The sequence below is a fragment of the Mustelus asterias genome, unplaced genomic scaffold, assembly GCF_964213995.1.
Source record: "Mustelus asterias unplaced genomic scaffold, sMusAst1.hap1.1 HAP1_SCAFFOLD_1111, whole genome shotgun sequence".
Taxonomy (NCBI): Eukaryota; Metazoa; Chordata; class Chondrichthyes; order Carcharhiniformes; family Triakidae; genus Mustelus; species Mustelus asterias.
The window spans coordinates 1814-27081 of NW_027591056.1; the positions used below are offsets into that span (position 1 = coordinate 1814).

Consider the following 25268-nt stretch of genomic DNA (forward strand, 5'->3'; position numbering starts at 1 on the left):
ACCACTGTGCCACCGTGCCGCCCCCAAAAATAAGCCAAATTTCAAAAGTCAATCCCCTCATGGTCTGTATCATCCTGGGGAATTGCCCTGGACTAACGCCATAACCTGGTGTTCTGTCTGTGGGAGGGTGCCTGGAACTGAACTCCATGAGGTGTGGCCAGCGTTCTGTGTGAGCGCTGTCGTAATTCCGTGCCCCGGATGGCGCACTCCAAATCCATGAACTTGACCCTGACAACTGCGGATACACACCTCACCATGGTTCAGTTACTGCTCCTGCTAAACATTAGGCTGTATGATTGACTGAAGAATTAAATCCTTTTACAGGAGTCAGTGCCTTCAAGCTGAGTCGTGCTATCGAGGCTGTCGGCGGAAACTTACGGTAATCATTTCTCTTCCCAAAACTGCACTTTGATACATTTTGAAATGACCAATTGGGTTCTGCTCCTGGTGCAGTTGCTGAATGCACCACGTGTTGTGTTGTTAAACTATAAACACGAGTGGGGTGGCTCTGGGGAGGGTGGTTAAAACTGATCTCTGTGCTGCCCATTATTCAGCCTTTACGAGGCCTCTTAAACTCCCAAGATGGTGTCAGTGACATGTGTACACTTGCAATGGGAAGAATGCAGGACACCATATTTGTAAAGGTATTAGTATCTAGGGGCAGCGAGGTGGCACAGTGGTTAGCCCTGCCACCTCACAGTGCCAGGGACCCGGGTTCAATTCCCAGCTTGGGTCACTATCTGTGCGGAGTCTGCACGTTCTCCCCGTGACTGTGTGGGTTTCCTCCGGGTGCTCTGGTTTCCTCCCACAGTCCAAAAGATGTACTAGTTAGGGTGCATTGGCCGTGCTAAATTCTCCCTCAGGTAAAGAAGTTAAAATATTGAGAGATATGGGAGCTAGTCTGTCTCCAATAGTAAGAGATGAAAATATTTGCACTCCTGAAATATTGCCCGAGAGAGTGGTAATCTGTGGAATAAATGGAGAGAGGAGTATGTCCCCTGTGTAAGATAAGGCTAGAAAGTCCAATCAAGACTGGGTAAGTGATAGTGGGAGTGATGGAAAACTTGGCTATTCCAGGAATACAGTTTATTCTTGGAAATGATATCGCTGGTTCACAGGAGGGACTGATGCTCACTGTAGTGGAAAAGCCAAAAGAAAACCAGGGAACTGAGGAGTTAAAAGAAAAATACCCTGGAATTTTTCCAGATCGTGTGGTGACAAGATCCCACAGCCATTAGTTAAAACAGGAGTGGGAGAACAAAAGAGAAAGATGAAGGAATTGAGGTCCAGCTAGCTGACACTCTGATGAGATGGTAAAGGAAAGACCTAAGCAGGTAGAGGATCAGGCAGAGGTGTCTAGCTCTAAAAGATTAATGGAGTTATAACAAAGAAATGAGGTGATAAAGGATTTATATCATAAAGCCGACTCGGAAAAGGAATCAGAGTGTATTCCAGAATGCTATTACCTTAATAGTAAAATCTTAAGGTGAAAATAGAGACCTTGGCAAGTTAGTGCAGATGAGAAATAGGCAGAAGTTCACCAGATTGTGTTGCTGGTAGAATACAGACAGGAAGTATTGTGGGTAGCACAAGAGTTACCTGTCGGAGGTCATCTAGAGGTGAAGAAGACTCAGGCTAAGATACAGAAGCATTTCTATTGGTCTGGACTACATAAAGATGTGATTGAATCTTGCTGTACCTGTCATATGTATCAGATGGTAGGAAAACCACAGGCAGTGATAAAACCAGCCCCTTTGATGCCACTTCTCGCATTTGAAGAACCTTTTACACGGGTTATCATTGATTGTGTAGGTCCCCTCTCTAAAACCAGAAGTGGGAACCAGTATTTTTTTTAACCGTAATGAATGTGTCTACCAGGTTTCCAGACGCAATTCCATTATGGAATATCAAGGCAAAAAAGGTTGTGGGGGATTTGCTTGCTTTCTTTACCCGTTATGGATTTCCCAGGGAGATTCAGTCAAACGAAGGGTCCAATTTTACTGCTAAATTATTTAAGAGAGGCAAGGACTGATTAGGGACAGTCAGCATGACTTTGTGAGTGGAAAATCATGTCTCACAAATTTGATTGAGTGTTTTTGAAGGGGTAACCAAGAAGGTCGATGAGGGCAGTGCAGTTGATGTTGTCTACATGTACTTTAGCAAGGACTTTGACAAGGTATCGCACGGTAGGTTGTTGCATAAGGTTAAATCTCACGGGATCCAGGGTGAGGTAGCTAAATGGATACAAAATTGGCTTGATGACAGAAGCCAGAGGGTGGTTGTTGAGGGTTGTTTTTCAAACTGGAGACCTGTGACCAGCGGTGTGCCTCAGGGATCAGTGTTGGGTCCACTGTTATTTGTTATTAATATAAATGATTTGGATGAGAATATAGGAGGCATGGTCAGTAAGTTTGCAGATGACACCAAGATTGGTGGCATAGTGGACAGTGCAGAAGGTAATCTTGGATTGCAACGGAATCTTGATCAATTGGGCCTGTGGGCTGACGAATGGCAGATGGAGTTTAATTGAGATAAATGCGAGGTAATGCATTTTGGTAGATCAAACCAGGGCAGGACTTATTCAGTTAATGGTACGGCGTTGGGGAGAGTTACAGAACAAAGAGATCCAAGGGTACATGTTCATAGCTCCTTGAAAGTGGAGTCACAAGTGGACTGAATGGTGAAGAAGGCATTCAGCATGCTTGGTTTCATTGGTCAGAACATTGAATACAGGAGTTGGGATGTTTGTTGAAGTTGTACAAGGCATTGCTAAGGCCACACTTGGAATACTGTGTACAGTTCTGGTCACCCTATTATAGAAAGGATGTTATTAAACTAGAAAGAGTACAGAAGAGATTTACTAGGATGCTACCGGGACTTGATGGTTTGAGTTATAAGGAGAGGCTGGATAGACTGGGACTTTTTTCTCTGGAGTATAGAAGGCTGAGCGGTGATCTTACAGAGGTCCATAAAATAATGAAGGGCATAGATCAGCTAGATAGTCAACATCTTTTCCCAAAGATAGGGGAATCTAAAACTAGAGGGAATAGGTTTAAGGTGAGAGGGGAGAGATACTTAAGGATCCAGAAGGACAATTTTTTCACACAGAGGGCGGTGAGTGTCTGGAACAATCTGCCAGAGGCAGTATTAGAGGCGGGTACAATTTTGTCTTTTAAAAAGCATTTAGACAGTTACATGGGTAAGATGGGTATAGACGGATATGGGCCAAACGTGGGCAATTGGGATTAGCTTAGGGGTTTAAAATAGCATTAATTCAAAAACTCTGCTTCCACCACCATTTCAAGAAGAGACTTCCAAAGACACTGAACCCCCAGAGAGAAAATGTTTCACCTTTTCTCCATTTTAAACGGGTGACCACTTACTTTTTAACAGTGAGTCTCTAGTTCTACGTTCTCCCACAAGAGGAAACATCCTCTCCACATCCACCCTGTCAACACCCCCTCAGGATCTTATCTGTTTCAATCAAGTCGCCTCTTATTCTTCGAAACTCCAGCGGATACAAGGTTCACCTCTCCAAACCTTGCTCAAAACACTACCCACCCATTCCTGGTATGAGTCCAGTAAACATTCTCCGAACTGTTTCCAATGCATTTACACCCTTCCTGAAATAAATAAACAAGAGGAAACATTCTCCCACTATCAAAAACTTTTCATAATTTTAAAGATCCTATTAGTGATGGTATGGATCATCGCTTATCCCGCCACCAGCGTCACAGATTGTTGGTTCGTTTATCTCATTGCCATTTATGGGAGCTTGCTGTGCACATGACACGTTCCTCCCTGTTTCAGAACAGTGAGCATGCCTTCCCTGGCTGTGAGGTTGGTAGGGACGGCCTGAGGTCCTCAGTAATCAGGAGTTATGTTGAGCCGAGAGTGAGACTGCGGGCGGCAATGCAACTGAATACCAGGAGATGGCAGAGGCGGACAAGGCTAGTTTGAGGATGAAATTGCAAGGCCAGGAGCTGGGGGGAGATACAATCCTGACAGTAAAATGCTTCAGCGGAACTGAAGAAAGAAAGAGGACCTTTTAAGCATTAACATATTTGCTCATTTAAACAACTCTCCATTTCTGACATAATCTCTCTCTAACCCACTTTGAATCATAGAATCCCTACAGTGCAGAAGGCGGCCATTCAACCCATCGAGTCTGCACTGACAACAATCCCACCCAGGCCCTATCCCCGTAACCCCATGTATTTACCCTAGCTAATCCCCCTGACACTAAGGGGCAATTTAGCATGCTTAATCCACCTTACTTGCGCATCTTTGGAGTGTGGGAGGAAACCGGAGCATCCGGAGGAAACCCATGCCGACATGGGGAGAATGAGCAAACTCCACACAGACAGTGACCCAAGGCCAGAATTGAACCCAGGTCTCTGGAACTATGAGGCAGCAGTGCTAACCACTGTGCCACCGTGCCACCCACGGTATGGTGAGGTTGGGAGTGTGTTAATCTTATTTGAATGGCAGCTTCAGTGCAGCTTGTCTTTCATTCTCAATAAACACATGTACCATTTCCTGGAATCCTTTGCAGTGTAATTAAGAATGTGCATTTTGTTGCGTTAAATCCTGTTTCCATTTGTTCATTCTGCCCCAGATAGTTTTGAGTGCAGTTGCTAACTGTGGTGATTAACACTCAGTAAGCTTGCAATTATTGGTGCTGGGGAAATGGGAAACTTTCCCCGTTTCAAATACCCAGAGTTTTGACTGGGGGGAATGGAGGGGCAATCTCACTCACTCGATTTGGGGGTGCTTCAGGGGGCTCACACTCTTAACTCCATTTCGGTCGGCTGTGGTTTCAGTCCCACTCCAGAGGCTTGGGTGCAAAAGGCGAGATTGGAGCTGCTGCATCTTGGACGAGACAGTAAAGGGAGGCCATGTATCTGCCCTCTCAGGTGGCATTCTCTTTGGAAGAGTCATCCGGGGGACTTCTAGCCAAGCCCTGAACCAACATCGCTAAAACCTGGTCATCTGCTGGCTGTTTTGTGGGATCTTGCCATGCCCAAATGAGTGACTGTCTTCCCTACATTATAATAGTGGCGACACTTCAAAAGTACGTTGCTGATGGTGGGTGTCCTGATGTTATGAAAGGTGTTGTGTAAAGAGACACCTTACAGTGTTATCCCAAACCTGTCTTGGGTCAGGGAGAAGCGAGGTGAGGATGTTCTAAAGATATTGATGACCCATTCTTCCCCACTGAGATATTCAATCGGGCGGCACGGCAGCACAGTGGTTAGCACTGCTGCCTCACAGTGCCAGGGACCCGAGTTCGATTCTCGGCTTGGGTGACTGTCTGTGTGGAGTCTGCATGTTCTCCCCGTGTCTGCGTGGGTTTCCTCCGGGTGCTCTGGTTTTCTCCCACATCTGAAAGACGTGCTGCTTCGGTGCATTGGCCGTGCTAAATTCTCCCTCAGTGTACCCGAACGGGTGCCGGAGCGTGGCGACTAGGGGATTTTCACAGTAACTTCATTGCAGTGTTAATGTAAGCACGCTTGTGACACTAATAAATAAACATTAAACAGATTTTAGGACAACAGACCGATGCTCTTTCTCTCCTCTCAGAGGTGCTGACCTGTGCTCCGGTCACAAGTGTTGGCAACAATTGGTTCCTTGCTGAAAGTGTGGTTTTTATGAGTGAGGTCAGACAGCGGGCCCTATTTTACCATTTTGATTCTCAGTGCTGGACGGGGGGGACTTGAAACTGGGAGTGTTTCAGATCCGACTTTTAGACCCATTCTCAGGCGCCTCCATACACACTCTGCCTGCAAAAATATCAGCGATTCCGAATTGCGCTGAAGAAGTCTGTGGGTGGGGCTTAATGCGCCTGAAACCCTGCAACTCCGATCAGTGCTTCCAACTGCGCATGCGCAGTAAAAAAAACCTGATAGAATGCCCCTCCCCACCACATCCCTCCTGGGCCGGATAATGCCTCCCCTGGCGGTCCTAATCGTGGCCATTTTCGGGCCTTGGTGAAGGAGGAACCGGCACAAAGGCAGGCGTGGTTTGCGCTACTCGCCTCACGCCTGACTTTACCAAGTTTTTGCACCCGAAAACGGGCGCAACACGGTGGTAGAATCGGGCCCAGCATGTATTGACAGGCAATTTGACTGTGAGAGGTATCGCAGTCTGGCCCTGTGCATACCCAACACACACTCTCCCTGTTAGAGACTGCTGGCTGATTTTATTTACTGCTCCCTGAGCCAGAGGTTCCTGAGGGTAGATGTGTGTAACTGAGCGAATCAGAATCGTCACGACACAGAAAGGGACCATTGAGTTAGTGCCAGCTCTCTGTTGAACAATCCAGTCAGTCCCACTCCCCCGCTCTATCCCCGTCTCCCCACAAGTTTATCTTCCCCCAAGTGCCCATCCAATTTCCTTTCGAAATCTTTCATCATATCTGATTTCACCCCCTTCCTCATTTTCCCCCCTGCACACCTTGCCCGAAACCTCATCTCTGTCTCCTTCAGTCCTTGTACCCTCAGCTAACGGCAATAGCTTTTCTTTGTCCACTTGATCTAAACCTTGTACACCCTTGGCAAATCTCCTCTCCATCTCCTTCACTCCAAGGAGAACAACCCCAACTTCTCCAACCGAACCCTGTAGCTAAAATCCCCCCCCATCCCTGGCACCATTCTGATAAATCTCCCTCTTCACTGTCACAAGGACCCTCACACCCTTCCTAAAGCGACCAGAACTCAGTGCAGTCTTCTAATTGGTGCTTAACCCAAGCTTTATACAGGTTCAGCATAACTTCCCTACTTTTGTCCTCAGTGCCTCTAATAATGAAGCCCAAGATGCTTTGCTAACCGCTCTCAATATGTCCAGCCACCTTGAAAGATGCACATGAACCCACAAGTGTCTCTGTCCCTGCTCACTCTCCGGATTTCTGCCATTAAGGAATATCCCAAAAAATCTCTTCTTTCCAATACAACTTCTATTTGTTCCTTTCACCTTCCTCCCTGGTTCTGTACGTGCTTAAAAACAGTTCATCATCAACAACTTCTTGTTCTATGATATAGAATTACATCAAATATACGAGGTGCTGTGGCACAGTGGGTTAGTGTCCCTGCCTCTGATCCAGAAGCTCCAGGTTCGAGTCCCACCCCAGGACTTGATGTCCAAGGAAGGTGAGTTCATAATGCGGCCAAACAGGTTGAAAATCAGCCTGCAAAATCCTTCCAAACAGACGCCAATGTCAGGTGGTGAGAGTGGGAGAGATTCCTGGTCAGACATGTGATGGAAAGAATGTTGGAGCCTCAACCGTCACTGACCATAGCTCCAGACGACAACACGCATGGAAAAGTTCAGGTTACCAAGGCAACTCGGACTCTCTGAGTGAACTGTAACATGAAGTCTACAGCCATTCAGCCAAACGAGGTTGTGCTAGTTTGTAAGTTCCACACAAGTTACTGCCCACTCTGCTTCCTCTCCGCTTCTCAACGTACCCTTTCTCTCTCAGGTGGTTTATCCAGCTTCCCTGTTTTAAATGAATTTAAGGAAGGCTCCTGATCTGGAACATTGGGCCGGAAATTCATCGTGCAGGCGAGAATTGGGAGTTGAGTATTTTCCCTCCATCCCTGTAGTGCCCCTCCGCGGGATATCCATCTGCCTGAGACAGAAATGGAGGTAGTGGATGCTAAGGTGGCATTCACAGAGACATTAGCCCAGTTCTGAAGACCATTGTAAAGCAGCCCCCCCCCTCACCCCTCTCACCACCCTGCACCACCTTGAGTGCCCTCACCCACACACTCAGTGTTCATTTTACATACATACAGTCATAGAGACATAGAGTTTTACAGCACAGAAAGAGGCCCTTTGGCTCATTGTTTCCACGCTGGCCATCAAACACTTATCTATTCTAATCCTATTTTCCAGCACTTGATTTGTAGCCTTGCATTCTATGGTGTTTCGTGTGCTCATCTAAGTGCTTCTTCTGAGGGTTCCTGCCTTTACCACCCTTTCAGGCAGTCAGCTCTAAATTCCCACCAGCCTCTGGGTGAAAAAGCTTTTCCTCACATCTCTTTTAAACAACCTGCCCCTTAACTTAAATCTATGCCCTGGTTATTGATGATGTGGAGATGCCGGCGTTGGACTGGGGTAAACACAGTAAGGAGTCTAACAACACCAGGTTAAAGTCCAACAAGTTTATTTGGTAGCAAACGCCACTAGCTTTCGGAGCGCTGCTCCTTCGTCAGGTGAGTGGGAGATCTCCTCACAAACAGGGCATATAAAGACTCAAACTCAATTTACAGAATAATGGTTGGGATGTGAGTCTTCACAGGTAATCTTAAAGGTACAGACATTGTGAGTGGAGAGAGCGTTAAGCACAGGTTAAAGAGATGTGTATTGTCTCCAGACAGGACAGTTAGTGAGATTTTGCAAGTCATGGGGGTTACAGGTAGTGTGACATGAACCCAGGATCCCGGTTGAGGTCGTCCTCATGTGTTTGGAACGTGGCTATCACTCTCTGCTCAGCGACTCTGCGTTGTCGTGAAGGCCATCTTGGAGAGCGCTTACCTGAAGATCAGAGGCTGAATGCCCGTGACCGCTGAAGTGTTCCCCAACAGGAAGAGAACACTCTTGCCTGGTGAAGTGGACCTCTTCACCGCACAGGACCTTCAACTGATGCTATACACTAGATACATCGATGACATTTTCTTCCTTTAGATTCATGGTGAACAATCACTGAAACAACTATATGATGACATCAACAAGTTCCATCCCACCATCAGGCTCACCATGGACTACTCTCCAGAATCGGTTGCATTCTTGGACATACGCATCTCCATCAAGGACGGTCACCTCAGCACCTCACTGTACCGCAAGCCCACAGATAACCTCACGATGCTCCACTTCTCCAGCTTCCACCCTAAACACGTTAACGAAGCCATCCCCTATGGACAAGCCCTCCGTATACACAGGATCTGCTCAGATGAGGAGGATCGCAACAGACTCCTCCAGACGCTGAAAGATGCCCTCATAAGAACAGGATATGGCGCTCGACTCATCGATCGATAGTTCCAACGCGCCACCGCGACAAATCGCACCAACCTCCTCAGAAGACAAACACGGGACACGGCAGACAAAGTACCCTTCATCGTCCAGTACTTCCCCGGAGCGGAGAAGCTATGACATCTTCTCCAGAGCCTTCAACATGTCATTGATGAAGACAAACATCTCACCAAGGCCATCCCCACACCCCTACTTCTTGCCTTCAAACAACCGCACAACCACAAACAGACCATTGTCCGCAGCAAACTACCCAGCCTTCAGGAGAACTGTGACCACGACACCACACAACCCTGCCACAGCAACCTCTGCAAGACGTGCCGGATCATCGACATGGATGCCATCATCTCACGTGAGAGCACCATCCACCAGGTACACGGTACATACACTTGCAACTCGACCAACGTTGTCTACCTCCATACACTGCAGGAAAGGATGCCCCGAGACATGGTACATTGGGGAGACCATGCAGACGCTACGCCAACAGATGAATGAACACCGCTCGACAATCACCAGGCAAGAGTGTTCTCTTCCTGTTGGGGAACACTTCAGCAGTCACGGGCATTCGGCCTCTGATCTTCGAGTAAGCGTTCTCCAAGGCAGCCTTCACGACATGCGACAGCGCAGAGTCTCTGAGCAGAGACTGATAGCCAAGTTCCGCACACATGAGGACGGCCTCAACCAGGATCTTGGGTTCATGTCACACTATCTGTAATCCACGACTTGCCTGGGCTTGCAAAATCTCACTAACTGTCCTGTCTGGAGACAATACACATCTCTTTAACCTGTGCTTAACCCTCCCTCCACTCACATTGTCTGTATCTTTGAGACTTGATTACCTGTAAAGACTCGCATTCCAACCATTGTTTTGTAAATTGAGTTTGTGTCTTTATATGCCCTGTTTGTGAACTGAAATCCCACTCACCTGATGCAGGAGCAGCGCTCCGAAAGTTAGTGGCTTTTGCGACCAAATAAACCTGTTGGACTTTAACCTGGTGTTGTGAGACTTCTTACTGCACTCTTAAAGCGCCATATTCTCCTCTTAAAGGGACAGCTCCCTCCAGGGGAACACATTTCAATAACTGCTGCTTTAATACTAACTTATATTTCTTCTCCCATTGCTCTTCTCTGTTGTATATCATTCCAAACATTTAAAATCCAGATGTGTAATTTAAAAGAGACTTATATTGGGCACATTTCCCAACACCAAGTCTCACTTTCCACCTAGGAGGAGGCCATTCGGTCCCTCGAGTCTGTTCCATCATTCAGCTAATTCATGACTGATCTGGGTCACCTCCCTTGAATCTGTTAATACCCTTTGCCTGGAGAAAATTAATCAACCGCAGTGAGGCCAGCACTAGATGAGGCTGGGAGCCATACGTCTCCCTTTGGAACGCTCCACCCCACTGTGGACTGTGGATGCTCACTCGATGAGCATAGTCCAGGCAGAAATCAATAGAACTTTGGGTGCCAAAGGAGATGGGGATAATGCAGGGAGGTGGAGTTGAGGTAGATGATTAGTCATGATCTTATTGAATGGCAGGACAGGCTTGAGGGGCCGAATGGTCTACACTAGCTCCGATTGAGAGAGCTGTATGCCCTTGAAGAAGTGAAACCAATCAAGGCACTGTTTTGTTTTTAAATCTGTTTCAGTCCAAAGTGACTGAATTATTCTGCCACCTTGTCTCTGTCACTTCTCTGGGCTAATCCCATGATCCAGGAATGTCTCCTTTGGTTAATGTTGTCCCTTGTTTTTCTACCTGACAGGGGAGTTGGCACTTCCTCCCCAGCCGATATGGCGGATTGGCAGTCACACTTTCGGAATGAAGATGAGGAGGATCCAGAGGAAGCAGAGGAAAACGAAGGTAGGTCAAATGTGAACCCTAGGTTTACAATGGCACGGTGGCACAGTGGTTAGCACTGCTGCCTCACAGCGCCAGGGACCCGGGTTCAATTCCTGGCTTTGGTCACTGTCTGTGTAGAGTTTGCACATTCCCCCCGTGTCTGTGTGGGTTTCCTCTGGGTCCTCTGGTTTCCTCCCACAGTCCAAAGATGTGCGGGTTAGATGTATTGTCCATGCTCAATTGCACCTCAGTGTCAGGGGGGCTAGCTAGGGTAAATGCATGGGGATAGGGCCTGGTGGGATTGTGGTCAGAGCAGACTTGATAGAACATAGAACAGTACAGCACAGAACAGGCCCTTCGGCCCACGATGTTGTGCCGAGCTTTATCTGAAACCAAGATCAAGCTATCCCACTCCCTATCATCCTGGTGTGCTCCATGTGCCTATCCAATAACTGTTTAAATGTTCCTAAAGTGTCTGACTCCACTATCACTGCAGGCAGTCCATTCCACACCCCAACCACTCTCTGCGTAAAGAACCTACCTCGGACATCCTTCCTATATCTCCCACCATGAACCCTATAGTTATGCCCCCTTGTAATAGCTCCATCCACCCGAGGAAATAGTCTTTGAACGTTCACTCTATCTATCCCCTTCATCATTTTATAAACCTCTATTAAGTCTCCCCTCAACCTCTTCCGCTCCAGAGAGAACAACCCGAGCTCCCTCAACCTTTCCTCATAAGACCTACCCCCCAAACCAGGCAGCATCCTGGTAAATCTCCTTTGCACTCTTTCCAGCGCTTCCACATCCTTCTTATAGTGAGGTGACCAGAACTGCACACAATATTCCAAATGTGGTCTCACCAAGGTCCTGTACAGTTGCAGCATAACCCCACGGCTCTTAAACTCCAACCCCCTGTTAATAAACGCAAACACACTATAGGCCTTCTTCACAGCTCTATCCACTTGAGAGGCAACCTTTAGAGATCTGTGGATATGGACCCCAAGATCTCTCTGTTCCTCCACAGTCTTCAGAACCCTACTTTTGACCTGATGGGCCAAATGGCCTCCTTCTGCACTGTAGGATTCTACGATTCTAACATGCTGTACACCTCTAGATAATAAGAACATTCGATGCTGATGAGACAGGTTTTTGATAGGAGAGGGAAACAGGCAGGGCAGTGGAGTTAAGGCCACAATCAAATCAGCCTTGATCTCATTGAATGGTGGAGCATTCCTGTTCCTATTTATTATGTTTAAGTACAACACACTGCGCACGTTTTGATAATTCTAATCCTGACCCTGGGCGGCACGGTAGCACAGTGGTTAGCACTGCGGCTTCACAGCTCCAGGGACCTGGGTTCGATTCCCGCTCGGGTCACTGTCTGTGTGGAGTTTGCACATTCTCCTCGTGTCTGCGTGGGTTTCCTCCGGGTGCTCCGGTTTCCTCCCACAGTCCAAAGATGTGCGGGTTAGGTTGATTGGCTGTGCTAAAATTGCCCCTTAGTGTCCTGAGATGAGGAGGTTAGAGGGATTAGCGGGGAAAATATGGAGGGATATGGGGGTAGGGCCTGGGTGGGATTGTGGTCGGTGCAGACTCGATGGGCCGAATGGCCTCTTTCTGCACTGTAGGGTTCTATGATCTATGATCTTCTATGATCTATGACCTGAAACCATAGCCTCGCCAGTGCTTCACCCAGATGTTATATAGGGTGGCACAGTGGTTAGCACTACTGCCTCACAGCGCCAGGGATCCGTGTTTGACTCTCGGCTTGGGTGACTGTGCGGAGTCTGCACATTCTCCCCGTGTCTGTGTGGGTTTCCTCCAGGTGCTCCAGTTTCCTCCGGAAAGATGTGCTGGTTAGGTGCATTGGTCCTCTGGTTCTTGATCCTTCCACCAATGGGAACAGTTTCTCCCTCTTGACTCTGTCCAGATCCCTCGTGATTTTGAACTTTTCCAAGGAAAACAGTTCCAACTTCTCCAATCTATCCACGTAACTGAAGTCTTTCATCCCTGGAACCACCTGGACCTTTTCTGAAGCCGTCATATCTTTCCTAAATTGCAATCTCCAGAATTGGACGCAATACTCCAGTTGATGCTGGACCAGTGTTTTGTAAAAATTCATTTTCACTCCCTTGCTGTTGTACTCTGTGCTGTTATTTATAAAGACCAAGATCCCATGTGCCTTTTTATCCACTTTCTCAACTTGTCCTGCCACCTTCAGTGATTTATGCACATATACACCCAGGTCTCTCTGCTCCAGCACCCACTTTAGAATTGTTTGTTTTATTTTATATTGTGTCCTATGCATTCTTCCTCCCAAAATGAATCAGAAAGAGGCTATTCGGCCCATCGAGTCTGCACCGGCCACAATCCCACCCAGGCCCTACCCCCATATCCCTACATATTTACCCACTAATCCCTCTAACCTACGCATCTCAGGACACTAAGGGCAATTTTTAGCATGGCCAATCAACCTAACCCGCACATCTTTGGACTGTGGGAGGAAACCGGAGCACCCGGAGGAAACCCACGCAGGCACGAGGAGAATGTGCAAACTCCACACAAACAGTGACCCAAGCCGGGAATCGAACCCAGGTCCCTGGAGCTGTGAAGCAGCAGTGCTAACCACTGTGCTAGCGTGCCGAATCATTTTGCGTTTCTCAGCATTACATTTAATCTGATACTTGTCCATTCCATCAGCCCCGTCTTTGTCCTCTTCAAGTTTAACACTATCTCCCTGACAGTTCACAGTACTTCCAAGTCTTTCTTAATTCAATTTTTGCAAACACATTTCCAGCTTCATGACAGGTGGCACAGTGAAGGTATTCCTCCCATGTGACTCAGCCACAACTTCAGAAAGATCTGAATCCTTTCTCTCTCCACAGACACTGCCAGACCTGCTGAATTTTTCCAGCATTTTCCATTTTTATTTCAGATTTCCAGCATCCCCAGTTATTTGATTTTATTAGATGAGTAAAACGCTATCATTAAGAAACCCACCAACGCCTCTATTTTCTGAGGAGACTAAGGAAATACAACTGGAAGAATGCTTTCGATGATGCATCTGTAGGTGTTGGTGAGAGTCGTATGTCCCCAGATAGAAAGCATCCTTTCTGGTTGTATCACAGCTTGGTATGGCTCCTGCTCTGCCCAAAACCGCAAGGAACTACAAAAGGTTGTGAAGGTAGCTCAATCCATCACACAAACCAGCCTCCCATCCATTGACTCTGTCTACACTTCCCGCTGCCTTGGCAAAGCAGCCAGCATAATTAAGGACCCCACGCACCCCGGACATTCTCTCTTCCACCTTCTCCCATCGGGAAAAAGATGCAAAAGTCTGAGATCATAGTACCAACCGACTCAAAAACAGTTTCTTAGAATCATAGAATCCTACAGTGCAGGAGGAGGCACAAGAACTCTGTTGACTTCAAGCATGTTTATGTCCTCCATGACTTGGACACACCAGGCAAGTTTATCCCCCAGATCTGGAGCAAGTCTGTTTAAACTCGGTGTGGGGTATGTCCCTCCCTTGGGACTCTGCTCTGTGCACGTTGTGGTGTAGGTACGCAGCTGGGAGCAGTAAAGTGACAATAACCAGGCAATCTGATTCAGTGATGTTGATTGAGAAGTAACTATTGGCCGGAATACTGGGAATACACTTCAGAAGTATTGACTGTAAAGCGTTTTGGGACATCTGGGATTGGGAAAGGCGCTATATCAATGCATTTGGTGCCTTTCGGTTGCACTTTTCACATTTACCCACCGTCTTCTCATTGGATCACTGATATGAAGAGCAGGCAACAGGCATGATGGACTGAATGGCCTCCTCATCATAGAATCCTACAGTGCAGAAAGAGGCCATTCGAGTCAACACTGACAACAATCCCAGGCCCTATCCCCGCAACCCCATGTCTTTACCCTGCTAATCCCCTGACACTAAGGGTTAATTTAGCATGGCCATTCCACCTAACTGTACGTCTTTCAGACTGTGGGAGGAAACCAGAGCACCCAGAAGAAACCCACGGGGAGAATGTGCAGACTCCACGCAGACAATGACCTGATGTCGGAATTGAACCCGGGCCCCTGGCGCAGTGAGACGGCAGTGCTAACCACTGTGCCACCCGTGCCACCATGTATGTAAAATTCTATATTTCCTTGATCCCATTTCCTTTGTCCCTCTGTCCAGTTGAGTTAACATCCTTTCTGCCTCAACCACAAAACTTGAAAATAAATTTCACATGTTTACAACCCACAATTCTCCAGGACTTGTCTGGACCACAGGAACGGAATGAATATTCTGCTAATAAGAATAGTCTATTTGAAACTCCAGATTTAATGCCCATTCTTGGACCTAATTGCTAATTACCGCAATCTCAGCCCGTCCAGAGCCACTAAGCGGACAGCTCAAGTCCAGATGAGATTCTGTTTCCATGGAGCAGAACATGTGTCTCCTCGAGCCCACTTCCACTGGAGGTGTGGGGAACTCTGGCTGGAATAAAGAACAAAGAACAATACAGCACAGGAACAGGCCCTTCGGCCCTCCAAGCCCGCGCCGCTCCCTGGTCCAAACTAGACCATTCTTTTGTATCCCTCCATTCCCACTCCGTTCATATGGCTGTCTAGATAAGTCTTAAACGTTCCCAGTGTGTCCGCCTCCACCACCTTGCCTGGCAGCGCATTCCAGGCCCCCACCACCCTCTGTGTAAAATATGTCCGTCTGATATCTGTGGCATGAGGCACCATTTTGCAGGACAGCTCAGACTGAGGTTCAAAACGCACAAGTCCTTGGATGCATTGTTTTGAGGTCCTGGTGGAATAGAAATATTGTGGTTACAAATTGTGGTGAACCATCGTTGGTTCCCACTGGATAGTGCTGAGCCGGGGCTGGCCAGGACTACAAGGATGTACATATGTTCCTGTTGGATTGTGCTATTGTTGCTGTTGGGTTAGGGTGGGGTTGTTACACCTTTGTATTGTAGTGTTGTGGCACATCCCAGTCGGGCTCCGCCTCCTGGGAGAGGTATAAGAGTCCCTGCTCTGGCCGGGACCCCTTCAGTCTGGGATAGTGTATATAAGTTCTGGTAGCTTCATTAACAGTAAATAAAAGCTTTTCATTTACTGAGCTTCAAGCCTCGTGTCTGAATAGCGCATCAATTTTATTTACTGTCGTTAAACTCTCGTCGAAAAAAAAAGAGAGAGAGTATGGAGCAAATTCTCAAGCCGGAACGCCTTACGCTAGATCCACGTGCGGTGGGCGCTTCTAACACCTTCGACCACTGGCTGAAGTGTTTCGAAGACTACTTGGCAGCCTCCGCAGCGGTCACCACAGATGATGACAGACTCCGGGTCCTCCATGCGAGGGTAAGCGACACTGTCTACCTCGCGATTCGTGCGGCCACTAATTACCCTAAGGCCCTCGAGCTTCTAAAGAAGCGCTATACCAAACAACCTAACGAGATACACGCTCGTTACCTCCTAGCCACTCGACGACGGCAGTCTGGCGAAATGATGGAGGACTATGCCAATGAGCTCCTACAGCTAGCCAGGGGCTGTGACTGCAAAGCTGTGTCGGCTGAGCTGAGCATGTACGACCTCGCCCGAGATGCGTTTGTGGCCGGGGTCGGATCGTCGTACATTCGACTTAAACTGTTGGAGAAGGGTAACCTTAATCTTACCCAGGCCATCGAGTTAGCAGAGATGCTCGAGTCGGCTTCAAAGAGCTTAGTTTTATATCCGGAGGACCACGTGGAGACAACGTGGCAGGAGCAGTCGCAAATCCCTCCTCGTCCCTCGGGTTCGAAATGCTGTGTAATGGCGTGCTCCCATTCGGGCCAGAGGACGGCTGCAGCCCCGTGCGGCCCGCGGTGCTACTTCTGTGGAGGAGCGAAGCATACCCGGCAAAAGTGTCCCGCTAAAGCTGTATTGTGCACCGCATGCGGTAAAAAAGGGCATTATGCAAAAGTGTGCCGATCTAAACCCAGGAACGGCAGTGCGGCCTGCGATTCTTCAGAGCTTGGGTCATCATCGTCGAAGTTGTCGCGGGGTTCGTCCACGTGCGAGACCAGGACGACGCCATTACGGTCGACGGAGTCGGAGGAGTATGACCACCAGGGGTCGCTGAGTTTGGCGCCCTCACCCACGTGCGATTCATGGGGGCAGCCATGTTGGTCGACACTGACCACGAACGACCAGCAGGGGTCCTCCGCATCGATTTCAGCTGCCTGCAGTGGCGTTCATGAACCAACGGTGGCGTCGATCATCCTGGACCAGGCCAAGCCTCAGAGACTCGACCGTTCTATGATGAATATCCAGGTAAATAATCATGTGATTTATTGTCTGTTTGACAGCGGGAGCACTGAGAGCTTTATCCACCCAGACACTGTGAAGCGGTGTGGACTCCAGATTCAACCTGCCAAACAGACAATCTCTATGGCATCGAGGTCCCGGTCTGTTGCCGTGCTAGGGAGTTGCGTGGTAACCTTGAAAGTACAAGGCACAGTTTACGAGCGCTTCAAGCTCCTTGTGTTGCCGTATCTTTGCGCGCCAATACTTCTCGGACTAAACTTCATGGTCCACTTGAGGAGTGTAATCCTACAGTATGGTGGGCCACTCCCTTCACTGGCAGTGGGAAAACAGCAGCAGCCTCCAAATTGCCCAACGCGCCCCGCCTGTAGCCTCTCGACGCTGAAGATCACCACACCCTCCTTGTTTCAGAATCTTGTGCCAGGCTGCAAGCCCATCGCGACTAAAAGTAGGCGTTACAGCACTGAGGATCGGATCTTCATTAGATCTGAGGTTCAGCGGCTCCTCAAAGAAAGGATCATACAACCCAGTGTTTGTCCGTGGAGAGCACAGGTCGTGGTGGTCAAGAGCGGGAACAAACCCCGGATGGTCATTGACTACAGTCAGACCATTAACCGATATACGCAGCTGGATGCGTATCCCCTCCCGTGCATATCTGATATGGTCAATCAGATTGTGCAGTACTGGGTGTTCTCCACCATAGATCTCAAGTCTGCCTACCACCAACTCCCCATTCGCCCAGAGGACCGACAATACACGGCTTTTGAGGCGGATGGTAGCTTGTATCATTTTCTCAGGGTTCCCTTTGGTGTCACCAATGGGGTTTCGGTCTTCCAGCGTGCTATGGACCGAATGGTGGACCAGAACGGGCTGCGGGCTACCTTCCCGTACCTGGATAATGTCACCATCTGCGGCCATGACCAGCAGGACCACGACACAAACCTCCTGAACTTCTTACGCACTGCATCTCACCTGAACTTGACCTACAACGGGGAGAAGTGTGTGTTTCGTACGCGCCGTTTAGCCATCCTAGGATACGTGGTGGAAAACGGGGTCATTGGCCCTGATCCAGACCGTATGCGCCCCCTTGCTGAACTTCCCTTACCTACTGGTGCAAAAGCACTGAGAAGATGCTTAGGCTTCTTCTCTTATTATGCACATTGGGTTCCCAACTACGCGGACAAAGCCCGTCCGCTCATTAAGTCCACGACTTTTCCCCTAACGCCAGAGGCCCGATTGGCCTTCGATAAATTGAAAGCCGACATCGCGAAAGCTACGATGCACGCGGTAGACGAGTCCATCCCCTTTCAGGTGGAAAGCGATGCATCTGATTTCGCCCTGGCCGCCACACTTAACCAAGCGGGCAGGCCTGTCGCATTTTTTTCCCGCACCCTCCAAGGCCCCGGAATTCGGCATTCAGCGGTGGAAAAGGAGGCCCAGGCCATTGTGGAGGCCGGCGGCATTGGCGCCATTACTTGGCGGGAAAACGGTTCACCCTGATCACGGACCAGCGGTCCGTGGGGTTCATGTTTAACAACACGCAGAGGGGCAAGATCAAGAATGACAAGATCTTGCGGTGGAGAATTGAACTCTCCACCTATAACTACGATATCATGTTTCGTCCAGGGAAACTCAATGAGCCCTCGGATGCCCTCTCGCGTGGAACATGCGCTAGTATTCAGGAGGACCGTTTGCACGCCCTCCATAATGACCTGTGCCATCCTGGGGTCACTCGGCTCTACCACTTTGTAAAAGCCCGCAACCTGCCTTACTCGCTGGAGGACGTCAGGTCGGTAACAAGGAGCTGTCGGATTTGCGCAGAATGCAAACCGCACTTTTACCGACCTGACCGGGCACATTTGGTCAAGGCCACTCGTCCCTTCGAGAGACTGAGTGTTGATTTTAAGGGCCCCCTTCCCTCAACAGATCGGAACGTGTACTTTCTCAATATCATTGATGAGTACTCTCGGTTCCCTTTTGTTGTTCCCTGCTCGGATACATCCGCTGCCACGGTGATCAAGGCATTCCGTGATCTTTTTACCCTGTTCGGGTACCCCAGCTACATCCATAGCGACAGGGGCTCGTCGTTCATGAGCGATGACTTGAGGCAATTCCTGCTCTCATACGGGATTGCCTCTGGTCGGACCACGAGTTACAACCCTAGGGGTAATGGACAGGTGGAACGCGAGAATGCTACAGTCTGGAAGGCTGTCTTACTGGCGTTGAAGTCAAAAGGTCTTCCAGTCTCCCGTTGGCAAGAGGTGCTCCCTGATGCGCTCCATTCTATTCGCTCCCTCCTGTGCACGGCAACCAATGCTACTCCCCACGAGAGGATGTTCTCATTCCCTCGGAAGTCTTCCTCGGGGACCTCATTACCGTCTTGGTTGACGTACTCAGGACCCGTCCTCCTGCGGCGACATGTAAGGGCCCGCAAGTCCGACCCGTTGGTCGAACAGGTCCATCTCCTCCATGCCAACCCTCAGTATGCCTATGTGGCATACCCTGACGGGCGAGAGGACACGGTCTCGATCCGAGACCTGGCGCCAGCAGGGGACGTAGCAACCCCTGTCGCTCCCATACCCCCAGTAACAAACCCATTATCTCTTATTTCTTCCCCGGACATGGCGCGCGCAGCATCGGGACCATTGCCTAACCATTTTACTCCCATGTACAGCTTGCCTGAGCCCAGAAGATGGTCGCCACCGCAGGGCGTGTCAGGATCCCCTGGACTACCGTCACCGCGGGGTCAACCGGCCTGTGAGTCCGTGGAAGAACAGCTGGACGCCGTTTTGGGGAGAACGCCACTGCGAGTGCCTACTCCGGTGTCACCGCCGGTATTGAGGAGGTCACAACGACGGTGCGGTCCCCCTGACCGTCTGAACTTATAGACTGCTGACATTTTATTCTGGGTTTTTCGTACCCCGCCGGCCTTTGTTTTCAAAGGAGTGGTGAATGTGGTGAACCATCGTTGGTTCCCACTGGATAGTGCTGAGCCAGGGGCTGGCCAGGACTACAAGGATGTACATATGTTACTGTTGGACTGTGGTATTGTTGCTGTTGGGTTAGGGTGGGGTTGTTACACCTTTGTATTGTAGTGTTGTGGCACATCCCAGTTGGGCTCCGCCTCCTGGGAGAGGTATAAGAGTCCCTGCTCTGGCCGGGACCCCTTCAGTCTGGGATAGTGTATATAAGTTCTGGTAGTTTCATTAACAGTAAATAAAAGCCTTTCATTTACTGAGCTTCAAGCCTCGTGTCTGAATAGCGCATCACAAATGCAGGTCAGATGCTGGGGACTCTGCGGGGAGTAACTCACCTTCTGACTCCCCCAATATCTGTCCACCATCTACAGGGTACAAGTCAGGAGTGTAATGGAATACTCCCCACTTGCCCGGATGAGTGCGGCTCCAACAACACGCAAGAAACACGACACCATCCAGGACAAAGCGGTCCACTTGATTGGCATCACATCTACCACCTTCAACACTCTCAGTCTCCTCCACCGAGTGGCAGCCGTGTGTACCATCTGTAAGATGCTCTGCAGCAACTCACCTAAGGCTCCTTCAACAGGATAAAGTAGACGTGGAGCGGATGCTTCTGCTGGTGGGCCATTCTAGGACGAGAGGTCGTAGTCTTAGGATAAGGGGTAGCAAATTTAAAACAGAGTTGAGGAGAAACTACTTCTCCCAAAGGCTTGTGAAACTCTGGAATTCGCTCCCCCAAAGTGCAGCGGATGCTGGAACAGTGAGTAAAATTAAGGAGGAGTTAGACTGATTTTTTAATTGGGAATGGGTTGAAAGGTTATGGGGAGAAGGCAGGAAAATGGGGATGAGGAGCATATCAGCCATGATTGAATGGCGGAGCAGACCCGATGGGCCAAATGGCCTAATTCTGCTCCTATATCTTATCAACTTATGAACAGCACCTTCCAAACCCATGACTTCTACCATCTAGAAGGAAAAAGGCAGCACATATCTTGGAACTCCGCCACCTGCAAGTTCCCCTTCAAGCCACTCACCATCCTGACTTGGAAATATATCGGCTGTTCCTTCACTGTCACTGGGTCAAAATTCTGGAAGTCCCTCCCTAACAGCACTGTGGGTGTACCTACACCACAGAGACTGCAGCGGTTCAAGATGGCGGCTCACCACCTACTTTCTCGAGGGCAATAAGAGATGGTCTAGCCAGCAACACCCACATCCTATAAAAGAAAAATTAAAAAGCCAAGAGGAGGAGGAGAGTTCTAGCCCCAGGATCCTTAAGTTTGAAAGTGTAAGAGCAGGTTTCTGAGGCCTCTCTCCCTAATAGGTCATCATCCTGTATCTATGTAAAAAGAACATGGGCCATTTCCTGTTTTTTATTCATTTGTGGGACGCGGGCATCACTGGCTGGGCCAGCATTTATTGCCCATCCCTAGTTGCCCTTGGAGGGCAGTTGAGAGTCAACCACATTGCTGTGGATCTGGAGTCACATGTAGGCCAGACCAGGTAAGGAAGGCAGATTTCCTTCCCTAAAGGACATTAGTGAACCAGATGGGTTTTTCTGACAATCGACCATGGTTCATGGTCATCAGTGGATTCTGAATTCCAGATTTTTAAAAAATTGAATTCAAATTCCACCGTCTGCCGTGGCGGGATTCAAACCCGGGTCCCCGGAACATGAGCTGAGTTTCTGGGTTAATAGTCTAGCGATAATACCACTGGACCATCGCCTCCCCTGGTGTGTTTAATAGATTGATGTTCTAATCTGACTCTCTCTGTCTGGGCTCAGGTGCGAAGCGAGTACTGGAGTTGGACCAGTATGAGGGGGAGAAGGGGAACAAGTCCTTCAAGAAGATCATAGGCCACAGTACCGAGGACTTGTTGAGCGATGCTCTCTGGGTCTGCTCCAATCTCTTCAGTGACGTCACGCTGAAACTGAGCCACAAGCGCATCATGCTGTTCACCAACAATGACAACCCACATGCTAAAGACAGCTCCAAAGCACGACTGACCAGAACAAAGGCCAATGACCTGCGAGAGACAGGTCGGCAAACCACTGTTACCATCAAGCATTTGTCAGCGACTGGTTCAAAGATGTTGAATCACAAAGTCCTCACTTAAGATTGCAGTTGCATTGCCGTGAAGTGCAACTTTATGTGAAACAACTTTAAACAAATCAGGTTTTCCCATTAAAACCAATGTGAAAGCTGTCTTTAGAGTCTGTAGGACATTTCTCAACATGATAACCTGTGAGTGAAAATATTTAATGTTGCTGAATTACTATAGCAGTCGATGAAATAACTTTTGAAATGAAATCAATTTAAAGATATAAATATACTTCGATCCGGTTTTCTGCCCATCATGCTTGCCGAATCTCCCACGTGCCACACATTCCACTCGCTGACCCTCCCTGTCGTTGCCCCTCCAGCTCCCCGCCTCTTCCACTCCCTCACCTTTCCTCTTGCTACCAGCCCTCTGGCTTATGGCTGCCGCCCCCCCCAGACCGATCCTTGACCCTCTGGGTCACTGCAGACCCTCTTCCTCAGCTTGTCACCTGAGAGCAGAGATTTCAGAGGGTTATCGGACTGGGGTGCAGGTCGCAGAGACGGGGAGGGCTGAGGCAATGGATGGATTTGACAAGATTGAAAATAGTGCTTTGCACAAAATTGGAGCGTAAGTAGGCCATTCGGCCCCTCCCACCTGCTGTGCCGTTCAATGAGATCATGCTTTGTACGTTTGTGTTTCAAATTCCACATTCCCATCTACCCACAATAATCTTTGATTCCCTCGCCTAACAAGAATCTCTCTACCTCTGCCTTAAAGATATTCAGTGACCCCCCCATTGCCTTCTGAGACAGAGGCCGGAATTTTACCGGCACGCCTGCCCTGATTCCAGGGGTGGGTGAGGCTCGGAGAACGGCATTCTCCGTTAGTCTCGGGCGGGATCGTACGAACCTCGAGTGGACATGCCAGTAAATTCCGGCCAGAGAGTTCCAAAGTCATGCAACCCTCTGAAAGAAAACAATTCTCTCCATCTCTGTCCTAAAAGGGCGACCACTAATTTTAAAACAGAGCCCGCTCGGTCTGGACTCTCCCACAAGAAGAAACATCCTTTCCATGCCCACCTTGTCCAGACCGTTCAGGATCTTAGTTACTTCAATCAAGTCACCCCTTACCCTTCTAAACTCCAGTGGAAACAAGCCCAGTCTGCCCAACCTTTCCCCATAAGATAACCCGCTCGTTCCAGCTATCGATCCAGCAAACCCCCTCTGAAACGTCTCCAACTCATTTACACACTTCCTTAAAATCCCATGGAATCCCTACAGTGCAGAAGGAGGCCATCGAGTCTGCACCAACCACAATCCCACACAGGCCCTATTCCTGTAACCCCACATATTTACCCTGCTAATGCGCCTGACATTAGGGACAATTTAGCATAGCCAATTAACATAACCTGCACGTCTTTGTAGTGTGGGAGGAAACCGGAGCACCCGAAGGAAACCCACGCAGACACGGGGAGAATGTGCAAACTCCACAGACAGTGACCCAAAGCTGGAATTGAACCCGGGGGTTCGTGGCGCTGTGAGGTAGCAGTGCTAACCGCTGTGCCACCATACCTTCAATAAGACAAAAACTGCACACAGTATTTGAGATGCGGTCTCACCAATGCCCTGTGTAACTGAAGCATACCATCCTTACTTTTATGTTCAATTCCTTTTGTAATAAGGAATAACATTCTATTAGCCTTCTCATTTACATGCTGTACCTGCATACTAACTTTTCGTGATTCAAGCACAGGAACACCTCGATCCCTCTGCACCTCGGCATTCTGCAATTATTCTCCATTTAAGTAATGCTGATTTTTAAATTCTTCCTGCTAAAGTGAACAACTTCACATTTTCCCACATTATACTCCATCTGCCAGATTTTTGCCCACTCAACCTATCTGTATTCATCTGCAAACTCACGTCCCCTTCACAACATACTTTCCTATCTATCATTGTACTGTCTGCAAATGTATCTCCCATGCCTTTGCTTCCCTCATCTAAGCCATTGATGTAAAAGGTTGAGGCCCCAGCACAGACCTCGACAGGACTCTGCTCATCACCTCCTGCCCTGCCAGTCAGACAAAGACCCATTTATACATACTCTCTGTTTTCTGCCAGCCAGCCAGTCTTCGATCTAGGCTCAAATGTTACCCCCTACATCGTGAGCTTTTATTTTTCACAATAATCTTTGATGCTTATCAAATGCTTATGAGAGGCATGGACGGAGTGGATAGTCAGATGCTCTTTTCTAGGGTAGGAAAGTCAGGTACTAGGAGACATAGGTTTAAGGTGCGTGGGGGAAAAGTTTAGAGGAGATGTGCCGAGGAAATTTTTTTACACAGAAGGTGATGAATGTCTGGAACGCGCTGCCCGGGGAGGTGGTGGGAGCGGGTACGATTGCGGCATTTAAGGGGCAACTAGACGAATACATGAATAGGATGGGAATGGAAGGATATGGGCTCCGTAAGTGCATACGGTTTTAGTTTAGACAGGCATCATGATCGGCGCAAGCTTGGAGGGCCGAAGAGCCTGTTCCTGTGCTGTACTTTTCTTTGTTCTTCTTGCTTTGCTTTCTGGAAATTGAAGTACAGCACATCTACAGGTTCCCCTTTATCCACAGTATATGGTACTCCTTCAAAGAATGCCATTAAGTTGGTTAAACATAATTTCCCTTTCACAAAATCATGCTGACTTTTCCCAATTACCTTGGGATTTTATAAGTGTCCAGCTATAGCCTCCTTCATAGAATCATAGAAACCCTACAGCACAAAAGGAAGCCATTCGGCCCATCGAGTCTGCACCGACCACAATCCCACCCAGGCCCTACCCCCACATCCCTTCATATTTACCCACTAATCCCTCTAACCTACGCATCTCAGGACACTAAGGGGAATTTTAGCATGGCCAATCAACCTAACCCGCGCATCTTTGGACTTAACAATCAATTCTAACAATTTTCCCACGGCAGATGTCAAGCTAACTGGCCTATAATTTCCTGTTTTTGGCCTCCCTCCCTTCTTGAATAGAGGGGTTATATTTGCCACTTTCCAATTTGATGGAAA

The 25268-nt window shown here is 48.7% G+C and overlaps 1 protein-coding gene across 1 annotated transcript in view; it reads left to right on the forward strand.

The window, feature by feature from the left end:
• Nucleotides 1-324: 324 nt before the first annotated feature.
• LOC144487898 (X-ray repair cross-complementing protein 5-like) overlaps nucleotides 325-25268 on the forward strand; it is a gene marked incomplete at its 5' end in the record, with an annotated part of 48955 nt that continues 24011 nt past the window's right edge. Inside the window, 3 exons of the mRNA XM_078205950.1 lie at nucleotides 325-379; nucleotides 10798-10895; nucleotides 21948-22202. Of these exons, the coding sequence (XP_078062076.1) occupies nucleotides 325-379; nucleotides 10798-10895; nucleotides 21948-22202 (408 nt within the window). The remainder of the gene's footprint in view (nucleotides 380-10797; nucleotides 10896-21947; nucleotides 22203-25268) is intronic.